Below are 14539 nucleotides of genomic sequence, written 5' to 3'. Positions count from 1 at the left end.
GCTTTCACATTCAGATTTGGATTCACTCCCCATGGATGAGAATGCATGATAAACAGTGGCCTTGAAGTTAAGAGATCTGAGTTCAAGTCCCGGCCTTACCATCCGTTCTCTGAGACTTCATTTCCTTTAAAAATGTTTTAAAAACAGAGATGTAAGTGTGTGTTCTGCTCAGCTGGCAGGGAATTGCATGGGAAGCTGTTTGGTGACTATGATGGACTGTGTGGACACGAGGGGCCAGTTGCCTGAGATCTGCGAGGGCTTCACAGAGATCACTGAGACAGGGGCATGGGTGGCCCAGGGAGGGGCAGTGGCTTGCGCATAAGCACAGAAGCCTAAGAGATCCCTTAGGGAAATGGAGGGCAATTCACAGTGATTCCTGTGCAGGAGGAGTGGTGGGGAGCAGAGCAGGCTTCTGAGGTCAGCAGGTGACAGGGCAGAGGGTGACTTTGTTTTTTGTTTTTTTTTCAGAGGGTGACTTTGAAGGAGCTTATTATACTGGAGCAAGAAGCAGGGCTTGGAAAGCTAACATGGTCAGGTCCGTGCTTTAGGAGGAACACTCTGGTTCTTCGGGGCCAGATGGCGCAGAAGGCAAATGTGAAAGCAGGAGGTGGACTGACCTGTGCCCTCAAACCAGGCAGGAACAAGGCTCTCCCTCCTTCCAGTGTGGCTTCAGCTGGAAACAGCAGCCCCCCAGTTCTCTGAGTCACCTCCTTAGGTTCTGTTGCCCTGAGGCCAGGTCAGCCTCCTTCCTCTGTCCTAATTGCTTCCTGTCAAGGGAGCTGGCCCCCTCCAAGCGTCCTTGAGAAAATCCTTGTAAAAGTAATTGAGCGTTTCAGGAGGAAGCAGACACCTTCAGCTGACCACTCCCCCCTCACTGGCCCCCACTCCCTGCAGGGAACAGTGCTTCTCTGGCTGTTGAGGGGGGCTTGTTCTGAGAAAAACACTGCCACCAACTCCCATCCCCAGCCCACCACCTTTGGGTCAGTGTAAGCGGGTCTCAGGGCTCTGGGCTCCTGTGGATGGTGGAACAGTGCCTGTACTCCACAACACCCCTGAGTAGGGGGGCAAGCAGGGGCTGAGATCCAGGCTCTGTGCCCCTTGCCAAGCTGTGAACTGGGGCATGACAAGGCTGATTGTTCAGAAAGGGGTGTATTGGTCTCACTAGCTCAAAGGTGCCATCTACTGGCCTAGCTGCGTGCTTGTGGGATTGCTACATTCCAAGGGGCACCTTTTCCTAATGTGTGCCAAGAGCACGAGGTGGACTGACTAACTGTAGTCCTGACTCTCGGTCTTTCTCCGGCTGCCCTCTATCCACTAATGGCCCATTAACTCATGTGGGCTCTTACCATGTCTTCCGTTGGATAGAAGGAGAAACTGAGTCCAAGGCCTGCCGCCACTAGCTCCCTTTTGGGGAGAGTACTCTGCCCTCAGGCCCCCCAGATCAGCATCTGGTCTGGCACTGATGAATGGACCAAGGGCTCCCAGGAAAAGCTAAGCTGAACCAATCAGATTCCCTTGCTTGAAAACTGAATTAAGGGACACAGAAGGGAGCTGTCAGTCATTGCTGTGTCTGGATATGAAGAAGCAGGCGCTTTGTGCAGGGAAATCAAGGGGGTCTTAAGAAAAACTAAAGAAAAGAGCATAGAAGCGAATATTGCCAAGGGGATGAGAACCCTCAAGGCCCAGAGATGAGCGGGCAGAGGTCTCACTGACAGCTCCTGTTTTCTTGAGGCCCAGCCATTCTTGCATTTCCATCTTCAAGGTCCCTTGTCATCTGCTCACCCCTCGCTTTGAACTAGCTTGAGTGGGTCTCTGTTCCCTGCAACCTGGGACGAGGACCTCTGCCCCAAGGAGGATGCCGAGGTTCCCCCATTGTGTGAGCTCCCTCAGGTCTCTTCTCCCCTTTTCTCCTCACCCCAGCCCTGTCTCCACTGGGGGAAGAGAAGAGGCCCCCAGCACGATCACACTTTTTATTCAATGTCAGTGGAAAAAACCCAAACACCACACAGCACAGGGTCGAACAGTGAGGACAGTCACTGCAGGCACAGCCAGGAGCAGCACATCAGGAGAGAGGGGGCCACGCTGGGGAATGGGCTGGGAGGGCCCCCTTCTGCCACCCAGCCCATCCCCCTCACTTCTCCAGGCCTCCACCAAAGCAAGCAGGGCCAGATGCCCTGGGCGGCCCAGTCCTGCTCCCACCCTCTGGAAAAGGTAAAAGAAAACCCTGAAAGTTTTGGAAAGAAAATTCCACGTATTTCTGAGACTTTTCAATTGCAGCTTCGAATGACGTTTTTTTCAAAACTGATGAATAAAATATGTAAGCAATGTATTCTTGCCCCCACAGTGATCTCTAAAGTCAGCGCAAAGCCTCACCCAGGGTGGATCTTCAGGAAATAGTTGTTGTTTTAGTAAATTTTTGTGTAAAAGTATTTACAGGGTCAGCTTACTCCCCTGCCCAGCCTCTTCTCTTTCCTTTCTCTCCCCTCTCCTCCTTCTCTCTTGCTCTGCAGTGGGATGAATTTCTTCCTCAAGGGACTATGCTATTGTCAGGAAAAACTTCAGTGCCTTTGCTTATGGGCTTCCTTTTTCTTAACTTTTGATTTAAAGGCAAGTCATATAATCTTGACTACAACTCAAAAGACATCTGAAGTTCCCCTTCAAAATTATATATATATATATATATATTTTTTTTTTTTTTTTTTTTTGGCTGAGTCACTTGGCTTGTGGGATTTTAGTTCCCCAATCAGGGATTGAACTCGGATCCTTGGCAGTCAGAGCACAGAATCGTAAGCACTGGACTGCCACAAAGTCCCAGTGATGATTTTTAAAGAAAAGAAATAAGGGGCTCATCAATTAGCCCAAAAGGATGAATGAGGGCAGAATACAGTAAGAAGGCAGACTGGGGACCTTGTAATTCACAAGTTGCTGCAAAAAGATACAGAACTTCAAGGGAGAGTTTGCATGTATCAACATTTTAACTGTCTATATGTTTTAGTGTCTATACAAGTCACACTTCAGTCTCTGCTAACTCTGTGCTCTGTGGCAAGTCCCTCTTTGCTGGGGCAGGGATAGGAGGACTCCCTCTCTTCTCAAGGCAGGGTTGGTGCTCTACCACGGGAATTCCCAAGCACACAGTCCCCAGGACACCCAAGAGCATGTGGGAGCAAAGCCTGGCCTGCCTGTGGCTCCTCCCATGAGCAAGATGGGGGTCTCAGTTCCCAGCCTGACATTATGTGTTCACCCTGCTGGGATGGCTGAGAACCTTTGACCTGAACAGCAAATATCACCCATGGTATGTGTCCAGAAGCTTGGAGTGATCAAACATGCTTTCATGAGTAGGATTTACCCACTAGTTAGAAAGAAATAGAGAGAGAGAGAGAGAGAAACAGTTCCCTTAGGGAGGAAGGAGCAAAGATACTGCAAGATGCTCCCAAGGTTGAGTCAGATGCTCCTAAGACAACACTGACCTGTTAGCAGAGCTGCCCAGAAATAGAAAATAAGATGTTTGAAAATGTGGGGCTTTCTATCAAGCTCCTATTTCTTTTTGGAAGACCACAGCCTCAGACACTTCTTAGCAGGAAGCTTGTAAAGGACCAAAACCAACTTAGTTTTCTTTACAGTCAACCTCTGTACCACTCAGAGTCAGAGGAGTGAGCAGGGAAGAGGCTATGAAGGGAAGAAACCCTCATGGTGCCCTGGGCTCAGGTCTGGGCACTGTGCCGCCTCCTGACTGTGCTCATGTGCTGGGAGCGCCCTCTGTGCCTCAGTTTCCAAGATGGAGAAATGGAATGAAAAATCCTATTTCCCTAGGCTGTGAGGATAGAATGAGATGGGGTCAATGGCAGGATTTAAAGCATGAAGTTCTGTGTGACTGTGAATTAGGTTAGAGTCAACATTTGGGGGATAGGAACCCCACTTTGTAAAAAGCCTTCCACTGGAAGTCTAAGCTGAGCTGGGCCGTAGAGTCCTATATATCTCTGGTGCTGACTGACAGCATAAAACAGACTGAACGGCCAGCTCCTGAGAGTGATGGAACATCCCTTGAGGCATTACTGGATAAAAACTTGCTGGTTACTGCCCAAGGATGTGAATTCCCCAGCCTGACCATGTGGCTGGTCATAGGCAGAAGGATAAAGAGAGGGTGACAACTCAGTGGACTTGCTGTCTCCAAGGGCAGCAAGAAGGAAGGTTTAGTAGAGTTTGAGGGAAAAAGTCAGCTTCCCCAAGAGTTTCCATCTACAGAGAGGGAGGACAGGTGAACACTCAGAAGTAAGAGGTATGCTGCATCCCTTTCCTGAAGGGAATCATTCCCAGCAATCATTCCCTGCTCCCACACGGGGTTGACAGCACCTGTGAACTAGACTGTTTTCACCAGCAGTTCAAGAGGAAATCCACTGTCACTGCACATCAAAGCTAATTTCTGATTATAAGTACAGGAGAAAGTAAAGTGAAAGACTTGATGAAGAAGCAAGATTAATTTTCTGGCAGTCAAAGCATGCAGCTGTAGAGCTCACTGATCCAAAATTGGAAAGCAGACATTGAAAAGCAAAGCCAGTGTACTTGGAAGATGACAAATTACCTGGCAGATTCAGGACTGGGAGTTAGAAAAAGCCTTTCAAATGGAGCATGCCCGGCACATGTTTAGGCATTTAGTCCATAAATGCAGCCTGGCAGCCTAAACAGTGGCCGGCTGGTCCTCTTCTTCTAGCTCCTTCTGCTTCTGTAGCAGTGAAAGACCAAAGTCCATCCTTAAACTAGACCAAATCCAGATGTGGGAACTACACTCGTCTCACTCTTGGCAAGCCTTATGTTCTCTGTTACTGAAGTCAGCACCTAACCAGCATTAAGTAGAGAGTCGCTCACTGAATTGAAAAAAAGATCATTTAAAAGGAAGCAGCAGCAGCTGCTGACAGTGACAGTTCAGGACTTAGCCTGATAAGAAAACGTGTCATCTGGCAAGCTGGGTGATATTTTTCCTCTCTTTTTTCTAAGCTCTTTTATACCCCCTGAAAATTAGCACTTTCTATATTCATTTAATCATTTTACAGGAAACCAAGTAATATAAAGTATGTTTTAATATCCTCAATTAATAAAATGAGTTTAGCTCTTTTAAAGGGTATTAAAAAATATCAATTTCAATTTTTCTTAAAATCCCCACTGACGTGGCTCCTAGATTTCCAAATACTTTTCCTTTCATCCTTCTGCAGCGCTGTGTGGAGCTGACCAGAAAGATTTAACTGTTCCTCTCAAACTAACCAGCCTTACTATACGCTCTCCTCACCTGAGCTCAGTGTCCCTGTCTGAGACCCTGACCACTACCCTATGAGCTGCCAGAGGGCCAGAATGTGTCTTGTAAACTACCATAGCCTTAGCACCTAGGGGTGCCTGGCCTTGAATAGGTGCTCAATAAACATTAGCTGAAGAAAGGACTGAGTGAACACTCCAAAGGCTGGGGCTGGAGGGGCCAGGTAGAGTTGTGGGGGTAGGGCACAGACCACTGTTAAGGGTTCTGGGTCCTCTGTGAAGGACAGATCCAATTTGGCCTGTTAACTGGGGTCTGTAGGACTACATCCTATAAAGCACAATCCCAGAAGAACAGAATTTCAAAGCAGAACCCAACCCCCCTCCCTTCACCCTGCACCTTGGGGCAAAAACCAGTTCCCCTATGCCCAGCAGATGTTGGTTCTGGGCCAAGACTGGGGCTGGGGCTAGACCATTAAATACCTGAGGATCTGTCTCTATTCCAGGGTGAGGTGGTCCCTTGAGGATCTTGACTGAGGAGAGCAAGGGCTTGGGCAGAGGGGTGGGTGGGCCAGAGAGTGAGGCTGGAGTCCCCTCCCCCTAAGGAAGGGCCAGCCGGAGAGGTCACTGGGTTGGGAGGTGGCCACGCCCCTCCTGGCCAGGGGCCCTGCCCCTCACCCGCCTCTACTTCTGCATGTCACATTGCAGCAGCAGCACAATAGACGGGTCACTCTTGGCCGCCTCCTTGAACTCCTCCAGAGTAATCTGATCATCCTTATCCTGATCCATCTTCTTGAAGATCTTGTCCACACGCTGCTGGGGCGTGAGCCCATCCTGGTTCATGCGCATCATGATCACAGTGCCCACCATCTTGTAAATAGCCTGGTGGGGCAAGGAGGGAGGTATGAACACTCACAACGGGAACAGGGGATTGGAGGTGAATGAAGGGACCTGGGGTGGCATGGAGAACAAGGGGCCGTGTGAGGATACTGGAAGGTGATATATAGCCATTAAGACTGGCTATTTAATCAGCATCTCACACCAAACATGTCTACTACCCAACTCTTCGCCTCCAACCTGCTTCTGCCCCAGCGGGCCCTGTCTCAGTGAACAGCAAATTCATTCTTCTAGATGTTCAGACCAAACGCCTCGACACCATTCTTGACTCTCCTTTTCTCACACCCATGTCTAATCTTACAGCAAATTTTGTCAGCCCTAATTCTGAATAGGTCCAACAACGAGCCACTGCCTGCTACATCCATGCTCCATGGCTGTCGCCTCCATCCCCCTGTGACCGGACTGCTGTGGAAGCCTCCCAGCTGGTCTGTCCCTACTTTTGCTGCCCTCCCACCCACTCAGTCCATGCTCCACATGAAGAATAGAGAGCACTTAAGGGGTTAGAAGAAACCCTCACTTAAAAGAAAGTCAAGTCTCTCCAGATGATGATGCCAAGAAACGGCCTCCTGACCCCCGTCTGACCCCTTCCTACCACGCCCCCCTTGCTCACTTCTCTCCCACCACCCTGGGCTCCTGGTCACTCCTTGAGCACTGGAAACACAGTCTCGTGGGGTCTTTGCATTTATTGTTCCCCATGGCTCAGAGAGTAAAGAGTCTGCCTGCAATGCAGGAGACCTGGGTTCGATCCCTGAGGTGGGAAGATCGCCTGGAGAAGGAAATGGCAACCCACTCCAGTATTCTTGCCTGGAGAATCCCGCGGACAGAGAAGCCTGGCCGACTACAGTCCATGGGGTCGCACAGAGTCAGACATGACTGAGCCACTAACACTTTCATGTACAGATCACTCTTCCCCCGACACCGATGCGATTAGCTCCCTCACTTTATCCAGCTTACTCCTCACGTCTCACCTTACACAAAATCACTTTTCCTTCATCGCCCTCTCCCCTTATTTTGCTTTGCTTATCTTCTTTGTAATACTTACTGCCTGACATAGCATAGGCTTTGTTTTGTTAAATTTTCTTGCTAGAAGGAATGTCCTATGGAAGCAAGAACTTTGAACAAAGACTGGCACGTGGCAGTCTCTGTTGAAAGAATATGAGTTAAGAACTTGGACTCTTGCTGAAAGAATATATATTTGTTGAAAGAACAATGAGTTAAGAACTTGGGACTCTGGAGTCAGACTTCTTAGATTTGGGATCAAGAACCATCACCTGATACATTTCCTCAACTATAAAATGGGGTTTCTAACAGTACCTACCCCCTAGACTTGGGTAAAAGCCCTTAGCACAAGGCCGGTCCTAGCCTGAGCACCCAACCAAGGCTAGCCGCTGGGTCCTGGGAGGAGGGAGGAGGGAGGAGGGAGGAGGGCAGTGGTGGGGTCCGGCAAGGGGGCTCCCGAGGCCTGAGCAGAGGGTGGCTGGAGAACGGCCCTGGCAGCGAAGACAGGAAGCGTGTCACCCCAACCCACCTCAATGATCTCCAGCATCTCGAGACGCGTGATGCGCCCGTCACCGTCCAGGTCGTACATTTCAAAGGCCCAGTTGAGTTTCTGCTCGAAGCTGCCGCGGGAGGTGACCGAAAGGGCGCAAATGAACTCCCGAAAGTCGATGGTGCCGTCGCCGTTCTTGTCGAAGGTGCGGAAAGCGTGCTGCGCGAACTTGGAGGCGTCGCCGTAGGGGAAGAACTGAGGCGAGGACACGAGGGGCTAGGGCGCAGCGACAGCCCCGCGCTCGCGGCCCGCCCCCTGGTTGCCTGGCCCCGCCCCCGCCCGGCAGGCCCCACCCCCTGGTTGCCCGGCCCCGCCCCCGCCCGGCCGGCCCCACCCCCTGGTTGCCAGGCCCCGCCCCCTCTCTTCCAGCCGGCCCCCGGAGTGCTGGGCTCTGCCTACCTTGATGTAGAGCTGCTGGAACTCCTCCAGGTTGAGGATGCCGCTGGGGCAGTCCTTCAGGAAGCCCTTGTACCACTGCTTCAGCTCCTGCTCACTGAACTCGGTGTTCTGAACCAGGTCTTCCAGCACCTCTGGGGCCAGCTTGCTGTTGGTCTTCCCCATGGCAGGGCCTGGGGGAAAGGGGGCTCCCTCAGTTTAGGTCCAGGTAAGGCCGTCACCTCAGCAGCCTTCCGCCAAGTCTCTGTAGGACGGGGTTCCCTTTCTCCACAACAGCCCCCTCCTCTAACAAACTCCACGTTCCCACAGTCAGGATCCCCTCTTTCCACAGCGGGGGTGTGGGGGGGTCCCTCCTCCTCTCACCTCCACGGTGGACACCCCCACCTCCTACAGATGGGTTCTGTCATTCCACCACACTCCTTCCCATAGAAGCTCCTACCTCTCCTCCGCTCCCCTCCTCCCCCACACACAAAGTGGGGGCTCTCCCCTCATTACATCCCGATTACAGGTCCTCCTCTCCAAGCAGGGCCTCCCCTCTCCTCACAGCAGTTCTCCTCCCCTGGCAACCAGGGTCTGTAGCCTCCCAGGGCTCAGCTCTCCTTTCTCACTGACCAGTTTGCAAATCACAGTCTTCACCCTCTCCTCTCCTCTTTACACCTTCCATAGCTCCCTACACCCATAGAATAGTTGTAATCCTCTCCTTGCTATTCAGAGCTCTCTGCACTCAGCCTCTACCCCCCGCTACAAGCTCCTCGCCTACCTGGCAGGTTCCTCATGTGTTCCCCTGGTGCTGTCTCCCAAGTCCTTCCTCAAGACCTTCCAGGCCACCCGAGCAAGAAGCTTCTCTCCCTCCTTCCTCTGTACAAACAGAAATCCTAGCTGGTAGCATTGATGACTCTGACTGCATTCTCCTTTTCATTAGTTCATTCATTCCCTGAGCATTTATTGAGGCTGACTGTGTGCCAGGCCCTGTGCTGATGATGGGGATAAAGTCAACATGAGCCAGACTTCACTAACTCATAATTAGATCAAAGAGGCTGATTGTAAAGCACCTTAAATCCACGCCAAGGAGGCTGGTGTGGGGCACAGAAGCTCCTGTGGCTTTAAAGCAAAGGCTGGAAAGATCACATTCATTACACAAATACTTATAGATTGTTTACAATATGGTGCTGGGGACCCAGAGAGAAGGAATGCGTTTTTTAGATTTTTCCTTGGCTACAGTGTACGAGATGACCTGGGTCAGGAGAGAAGGGGCAGCTCTGCTGCAGAGTTCAGGTGAGAGGCGATGACAATAGGGTGGGGTGGTAGAGGGATGTGGATGGACTGAGAGATGCTAGGAGCAGGCACTGGCAGGACCTGGGGACTGAATGGATGTGGGGCTGAGACTGACAGAGGACTTCAGCCAATGCTCAGATCCTGAATGGATAGAGGTGGTATTTCTGAGAAGCAGGTTTGGGGAGGGTGAAGAGTCAGGCCCCAGTGGGACCATGAGGCCCTCAAGTATCTTGTGCCTGAGGAAGTTCTTGCAGAGGGAGGTACAAACCCTCCCCAGGAAGCCTGGCTGGAATGAGGCCCCTGGCAGGCCCTGAAGGCTGAGTTGACATTCTTGCCAGACCTCCCTGGGGGGAACGTCCTGCTAGAGCCTGACTTCCCCAGGACATGACCTGGGAGGTGAATTTGACCCACTCGGAGTCTCTTTGGAAGGGTGCCAGACCCCAGCTGCAGGATAGCCTGTCATGAAGACACTCTGGAAAAGGACACCCACAGGCTGGCAGAAGGAATTCCACTTCCACAGCCCAGTGCATGCCTGTGTTTGGCTTCTAATCCTTACTGCTGGGAGTACCCTAGACCGCCAGGTCTGAGTTTGGTCAGTTCCATGCCCTCTCTCCTTGCTTCATGACTTCAAGCAACGATCTCCAACCTTTTTGGCACCAGGGACCTGTTTCCTGGAAGACAATTTTTCCACAGACCAGGGTGGGGGGATGGTTTCAGGATGATTCAAGTGCATTGCATTTATTGTGCACTTTATATCTATCTTTATTACATCAGCTCCACCTCAGATCATCAGGCATTAGATCCCAGAGGTTGGGAACTCCTGAGTTATAGAATACCTCTGGACCTCAGACCCTCTGCAGGGCCATGAAGAAGATCAAGGAGCTTGGAGGCAGCAACATCCTTGCCTGCCTCCCACCCCCAGAGGATGATGAATCTTATATGCGCCCAGGGGAAGCCAGGGAGGGGGAGGCGTGCCATCTTCAGGAATCTGGAACCAGGGGGTCCCACACAGCTGTCCTGGGACCGGAATCAAAAGCACAACTGAAACACACATGGGCAGAAGGAGGCGGGCTCCACCCTCAGCTGCCCCCTCCTCCAAAGCACACTGAAGGCTGAGGTACAGTCAAGAAAGTTCGAGAACGCAGAGGTAGTGGTGTCTGATGGGGGAGGCAGAGCCTCTCCCTCTGTCTCCTGTGAGACGTGCCCAAGTGTCTGCGTAAGCAGTGGGAGTGGGCGGGAGCACGTCATTGTAGAAGACTGCAAATCTGCCAGGAGGCACACATCTCTGAGTGTGTGTGTGTGTGTGTGTGTGTGTGTGTGTGTGGGGTCTGTGTGGCTCTTACCTTCTGCCCCTTTTCTCTCCCCTGCTGTGTGCTGCCTTCCCACCATTTGTCTCCTGACCATACCTGCTCTCAGTCCCCATTTGATTCCAGGCCCACCGGAGACTGAAGGAGGCTTCATCTCTCTTCATTCCTTCTACCACTCTTAGGTCAGCAGGCCAAAGCTAGTGATGCCCTTTAAGATCATCCCCTTATGTTAGTGGAAAACTGGAACCCAGAGAGAGGAGAAAACTGGCTCAGAGTTACACCCAGGCTGAATCCATGCCACCTGCCTGGACTGCCCTCTCTGAATCACCTCTTGTCCACTACAGACTCCTACCAGCCTACCAGGAAAACTATGGCTCTGATCTGCCTCTTGGCCTCAATGGGACCATTTTGCTGGCTCCAGGTCACACTATCTGATACCCAGGAAATATCCACCCTTGGGGTGGACCACCAGGGCCTCTGAATCTACAGCCAGATTCACCCTCAACCTGTGATGGTCCTTCTCTCTCCATCGCCCTTCCTTCCCTCCCTGGGATCAGGGAGGGAATACAATAATAGTTGCATTTAGTTTCCCCTCTTCCTTTTCCCTAGGTCCCACTTGCTACTAAGGCCTATTGTTCCTTCTTTGGAAGTGCTCCTGGAATGTACACCACATCCTCTCCCCCCCACCCCACTGCATAGTCAGGGCCAGGGGCACAGCCAAAGGGGCTGAAACCCAGCTGAGGCACTGCTTGCCAAGCCATCCTGTGGGCTCAGCTGCCTCAAAGGGAGGGCTTTCCTTGTGATTCCTCTGCTCAACAGAATGTCTTTTCTAGTTTCGCCCAGAGGTACAATACAGGCTAAGGGTTGCCATACCCATGGGTCCCCTCAAACTCCAGAGCCCTCTAGAATCTCGTGTCTCAAGTCAACTGTCTTGACTTACCTCCCACTACTCCCCTCACAACTACATACTTCAGTCAGAACCTACTTCAATTGTTGTTCATAATCCTTCCTTCTCTTCTGGGCTGATGCAGCTACAATCAGCCTTCAGGGCTGACTAAAGCCCACTTCCTTATGATCAGCCTCTCCCAGACTGGAGAGTGGACAGTCAGCAGCCTGGACTTGGCATTCTGGGCATGAGTAGACTCTGTGGGGCCACAGAGTTGACCTTGACAGGTGTGTAGACTCCAGAGCTCTCTGACCCTCACCTGGTGCTCTAGAATTCCAGAATGGAGCCTGATTTGGGGAAGAGTTTTGCATTACATCTTCGTCTGGGCCAGAAACATTTCTCCAGACATTTTGTTCCATGGTAAAGAGCTTATCCTCTCCCAGCATAACCCTGTGTGCTTGGGAGCAGCTCGGACAGTGAGAAAAGTCATCTTCCCTCATTCCCATTGTCCTTCTTGTAGCTGCCCCCACACAGGTTCCCACTCTGCCCTCTGTGGCAGGACAGAAGTGCCCTGCAGAGACCTACTCTGGAATCCAGAGATGTTCAATGAATGTCCCTTTGTGGACTACATTCAAGGGGCAGAACCCCCTTCTTTCTCCTTGGAATGGCATCACGCTGTTTTGTTTATCTGTGTTCTCCTGCCATTGCACCTAGATCTGAGGAAAGGAAGAGTTCACCCAAGGTCAAGTGGAGTCCGTCAGCAGGAAGAAGAAGGCCAGAACCCGCGGGGGCATGTTCTGTTGGAGCTGTGGCCTCGCTGAACGTAGGCAGGCTCCTCTTGAGGGCTGCCTCCAGCTCTGAAGAAGCTGGCACTTCCTATGCATGAAGACACTGTGCCTCTGGGCTCAGAGGCTTCTTTCAGAGGGCAGAACTCAGGATTGTGGGCTCCAAATGGGAAGGTGGCAGAGAGGGTGGGAGGGACTGAGGGAGGCAATAATCCCACACCCTCACCAAGCTTCAGAGGAGCTGGTGCTGAGACTGTTGCCATGGTGACAATAGCTCCCTGGTCAGGAGATTTTTCTTTTTCTTCTCCTCCCTTTGCTCTTCTCCAAGCAGCAGCCATGGTGGCAATAGCCGGGTTTTCTCCTTCTCCTTAACAGTGAGTGGCAGGGAATGATAAACCAAAGGTGGGCTTTTTGACCACCTCCACCTTGGAGCTGCACATGCCTTGTGGGCTCTTGGTCAAGAAGGGACTCCTAATTGCTAAGGTGGAGCCTGAGCCTGGAGAGTGTGTGGGAAGGGGGAGACCCATACCCAGGCCTGAGTAAGAAGCAGTGTCCTTTTGGTGAGGACTAAAGCCCCTCAGACCTCCTTTCTGAAATGTCCTAACAGTTTAGGAAAAGAAAGAAAGGGTCCTGTTTTCTCATTGTCAGTCATAGAATCAGAGTGCGTCAGTGTTGGAAGGTTGTCCAATATCATCTCATCAGATTCACTCTCTGTCCTGCCCACCCACCCTCTGTTTCCTATCTCATGAAAGATCAGAGAGGGAAGTGACTTGGTCAAACAGCAACTGAGGCAAAAGCAAGCTCTTCTGCCTCCAGACTCAGGCTGCCTTAGGGACGGAGCCATGCAGTCCACATGGAGCTTTGGCATGATCCCCACTGAGCAGAAGGAAGACAGGGGAGAGGGAGCGGCTGCGTGCAAGAAGGCCAGAGAGGGTACGAATTAGAACAATATTTGAGAGGTGGAATGAGAAAACTTGGTGCTTTGGCCGTGAGGGGTGAGGGGAACGGAGGAGGCTGGGACCTTGGCAGCAGTGATTCACAGGTCTGGGTGATCTGCTGAGGGGTGGTGTTTATCTTGAAGCCAGGTGAAAGAGCCGGAAGATGGGCCTCTGTCTCTCACTGAGACCGTGGGGAGGGGGGCCTGCTGGGAGAGAGTCATGAGGAGGAGAACTGGGTGGCCCCCAGGTATGCTGTGAGCTCTGTCAGCTTGAGAGGTGGAGGTGGGGACGGTCTGAGGGGCTGTGTGAAGTGGGAGTAGGCTCTCTGTGGAGGTGGAGTCTGTCTTTCTGGACAGGGACACAGTGATGTGAAGTGCTGTGAGCTGCTCCTGGGGCTGGGTGGTGTGGCCAGGGGATGTCTATGGAGGTGGGAGGTGGTCATGGGGCTGACCTGACTACCCACAGGGGAGGGGGAGGGGTCCCCCTAGCATCAGCACCACCACACCCCCAGGTGTGTGTGTGTGTGTGTGTGTGTGTGTGTGTGTGTGTGTGTTGGGGACCAGAGCAGCTGTTGCTTTGGGGTTAAGGAGGCTTCTTTGCCTCATTCCCTGGGACCCGTGGGGCCCGGCCTGGAGTGGGGGTCCCCTGGCCAGGGGCGGGACCCCCATAAGCTGCCGCCTATGGTGGAATCAGGGGTCAGGGAGATGAATCCGAGGGAGCAGGAGACGAGGGAATGGAGAGTGGAGGGGGAGGGGATACGTGCCTCCGCCCGGCCCTACCCGCGTTACCTGAGGCCGCTCGCCGGGTCGCTGGATGACTCTGAGCCTCCGCGGGTCGCGGGGACCGAGACGCGCTTGCGGGCCGGCCTCCAGGTTCTCCAAGGTCCGCGCCGAAGCCGCCTCCCAGCTCTTGTATCACTCTGTGTCTCTCGAAGGCGACACGATTTGCATAAGCCCCGCCTCCCCCGGGCATGTTGGGCGTTGATTGGGTCGGCTGAGGCGGAGTGGCAGGCGGGGTTTCAGGTGGGGACCGGGTGGCCAGTGAGGCCCCGCTACAGGAGCGCGCCTCGCCCGCCCGCCGTGACCTTCCCAGAGTCGCGAGGAAAAGGGGAGGGCTGTACCTTCGCCTGTGTCCCGCCCCGAGACTCAGACCCCAGGCCATCGTCCGAGGTTAAAAGTGTCCACGATTGAAGTGGATTCGGAAAAACAACCGCACGGTTGCTATGGGAACGGAAGAACCACAGCAGAGGCTCTAAGCCTTTCCTT

At 52.6% G+C, this 14539-nt stretch overlaps 1 protein-coding gene across 2 annotated transcripts; it reads right to left on the bottom strand.

The window, feature by feature from the left end:
- Window positions 1-1956: 1956 nt before the first annotated feature.
- Window positions 1957-14452, bottom strand: HPCAL4 (hippocalcin like 4). 2 transcript variants are annotated; one of them, XM_070468363.1, is made up of 4 exons: window positions 14063-14452; window positions 8087-8256; window positions 7667-7903; window positions 1957-6123 (listed from the first exon to the last, which is right to left on the bottom strand). In XM_070468363.1, the coding sequence occupies exons 1-4, from the start codon at window positions 14433-14435 to the stop codon at window positions 5926-5928; spliced, it is 978 nt and encodes a 325-aa protein (XP_070324464.1). In that variant the 5' UTR covers window positions 14436-14452; the 3' UTR covers window positions 1957-5925. The 2 variants fall into 2 exon arrangements, with proteins under 2 accessions (XP_070324464.1, XP_020752561.2); XM_020896902.2 differs by having other exon boundaries at window positions 7667-7882; window positions 14063-14437.
- Between the last annotated feature and the right edge of the window lie 87 nt (window positions 14453-14539).

Source organism: Odocoileus virginianus, chromosome 5 (assembly GCF_023699985.2).
Source record: "Odocoileus virginianus isolate 20LAN1187 ecotype Illinois chromosome 5, Ovbor_1.2, whole genome shotgun sequence".
Classification (NCBI taxonomy): Eukaryota; Metazoa; Chordata; class Mammalia; order Artiodactyla; family Cervidae; genus Odocoileus; species Odocoileus virginianus.
Note: the sequence above shows the minus strand (reverse complement) of the source record. Positions and strands in the feature narration are given on the sequence as shown.

Bases quoted from the DNA above. Each gene is read 5' to 3' on its own strand.
- HPCAL4 (XM_070468363.1), bottom strand. From the start codon at position 14,435: ATGGCCTGGGGTCTGAGTCTCGGGGCGGGACACAGGCGAAGGTACAGC. The intron at 7,904-8,086 runs GTAGGCAGAGCC...GCTGCGCCCTAG, and splicing joins TCCAGCAGCTCTACATCAAG to CCCCTCGTGTCCTCGCCTCA. The intron at 6,124-7,666 runs GTGGGTTGGGGT...TTGCCCCACCAG, and splicing joins AGATGCTGGAGATCATTGAG to GCTATTTACAAGATGGTGGG.